The sequence below is a fragment of the Trichechus manatus genome, unplaced genomic scaffold, assembly GCF_000243295.1.
Source record: "Trichechus manatus latirostris isolate Lorelei unplaced genomic scaffold, TriManLat1.0 scaffold00008, whole genome shotgun sequence".
NCBI lineage: Eukaryota > Metazoa > Chordata > Mammalia > Sirenia > Trichechidae > Trichechus > Trichechus manatus.
The window spans coordinates 21995126-21996549 of NW_004443944.1; the positions used below are offsets into that span (position 1 = coordinate 21995126).

The 1424-nt window shown below is 49.6% G+C and overlaps 1 protein-coding gene across 1 annotated transcript in view; it reads left to right on the forward strand.

The window, feature by feature from the left end:
• PTPRT (protein tyrosine phosphatase receptor type T) overlaps positions 1 to 1424 on the forward strand; it is a gene marked incomplete at its 3' end in the record, with an annotated part of 923104 nt that overhangs the window by 890446 nt on the left and 31234 nt on the right. Inside the window, exon 24 of the mRNA XM_012558679.1 lies at positions 288 to 343. Within this exon, the coding sequence (XP_012414133.1) occupies positions 288 to 343 (56 nt within the window). The remainder of the gene's footprint in view (positions 1 to 287; positions 344 to 1424) is intronic.

The window sequence follows — 1424 nt, forward strand, 5'->3', positions numbered from 1 at the left end:
CAGACCAGACCTGTTGCCCTCGAGTCAATTCCAACTCAGAGCGACCCTACGGGACAGAGTAGAACCGCCCCATAGGGTTTCCAAGGAACAGCTGGTGGACTCAAATTGCCAGCCTTTTGGTTAGCAGCCATAGCTCTTATCCACTGTGCCACTAGAGCTCCTCCTGGGAGGTGTTAATTTCTTGACACTTTTGGCCTGTCATGCATGTGAGCAGAGCAGGCTCCAGGACCCCAGAGAAAGCCCTCAGGCAAAGAGATGCAGGTGCTGGCAGTGGGAAGTGGGGCCAGGTCAAGCTCTTCGGCAACCCCCACCAAGCTGGGCCCATAGCGGCCCACTGCAGTAAGCCAAAGGCCTCCCACTGCACCCCAAATTGTACCCTTTGCAGTTCTTGAGAAAGGGGCAGACTGCCTTTCCTATGGCCTTTATACTTTACCTTAAAGGCTCCCATGCGTGGGTCCCCTACGACCACCCTTTCTGATAAGATCAAGGTCCCAATATCTACAAACAACAATAATAGTAATAGTAGTAGCAGTCATTGTTATTGTTGTTGCTGCTGTGAAATTGTAGACACACAGAACATGCGCTGGGCACTGACAGTGTCTGCTACACCTTCCACGTACACTTTACCCACAGTATTTCATTTACTTCTCACCCAACCTTGAGAGACGGGCATTAGGATTACTCTCACTGTACAGACGAGAAAACTGAGGTATTGAGAAGGTAGACACTTTGCAGGGCCATACAGGTGTAAAATGGCAGAGCCGGGCTCTTTAACAAGCTTTTCTCCAGACACCGTCCCTGAGCTCCTTGACATGGCAGCAGGATGTGTCGGTTAAAACGTGCTCCTCTTCACTTCTATTATTTTAAAAATCGATTGCTGGCCTGTAGGGTCCTTAATAGAGAGTAAACGGACAGCGTCAGGTTTCCCCTTATTATGGAAGAGATATTTTCAGCTTTGACCTAGAAAGTCACATTGAGAATGAGTGGCACATCTTTGAATCCTCCTAAATGGAGATGAAGTATCACGTCAAGGGCATGAAGCACTGGCGGAGGGTGGCCATCCAGACCTGGAGGTGTCCTCCCTCTTTCCCAAAGCCTCTCATTTCCGATGCGACCTTGGGCTGGCCCCTCTTTCCAGACCCTGCACGCTGGAATTATCTTCTCCCTGTTCTGCCAGTGCCACATCAGTCAAGGGAACAGGAGAGACTCCAGAATGCAGATGTCTTGGAGCCACCGCCTTCTCGCACAGCATCTCACTTATCCTCCTGCAACAGGGAGGTGAGGATAGAATCCCCATTTTGCAGACGGAGCAATTGAGGATTCAGAGGTTAATACTCATCACACCTCTTGGGCTCGCCATTCATTTGGCATATATCCTCTGCTTTACAATTCAAGGATAATAGAATGTTAGCCCCCAAGGAATA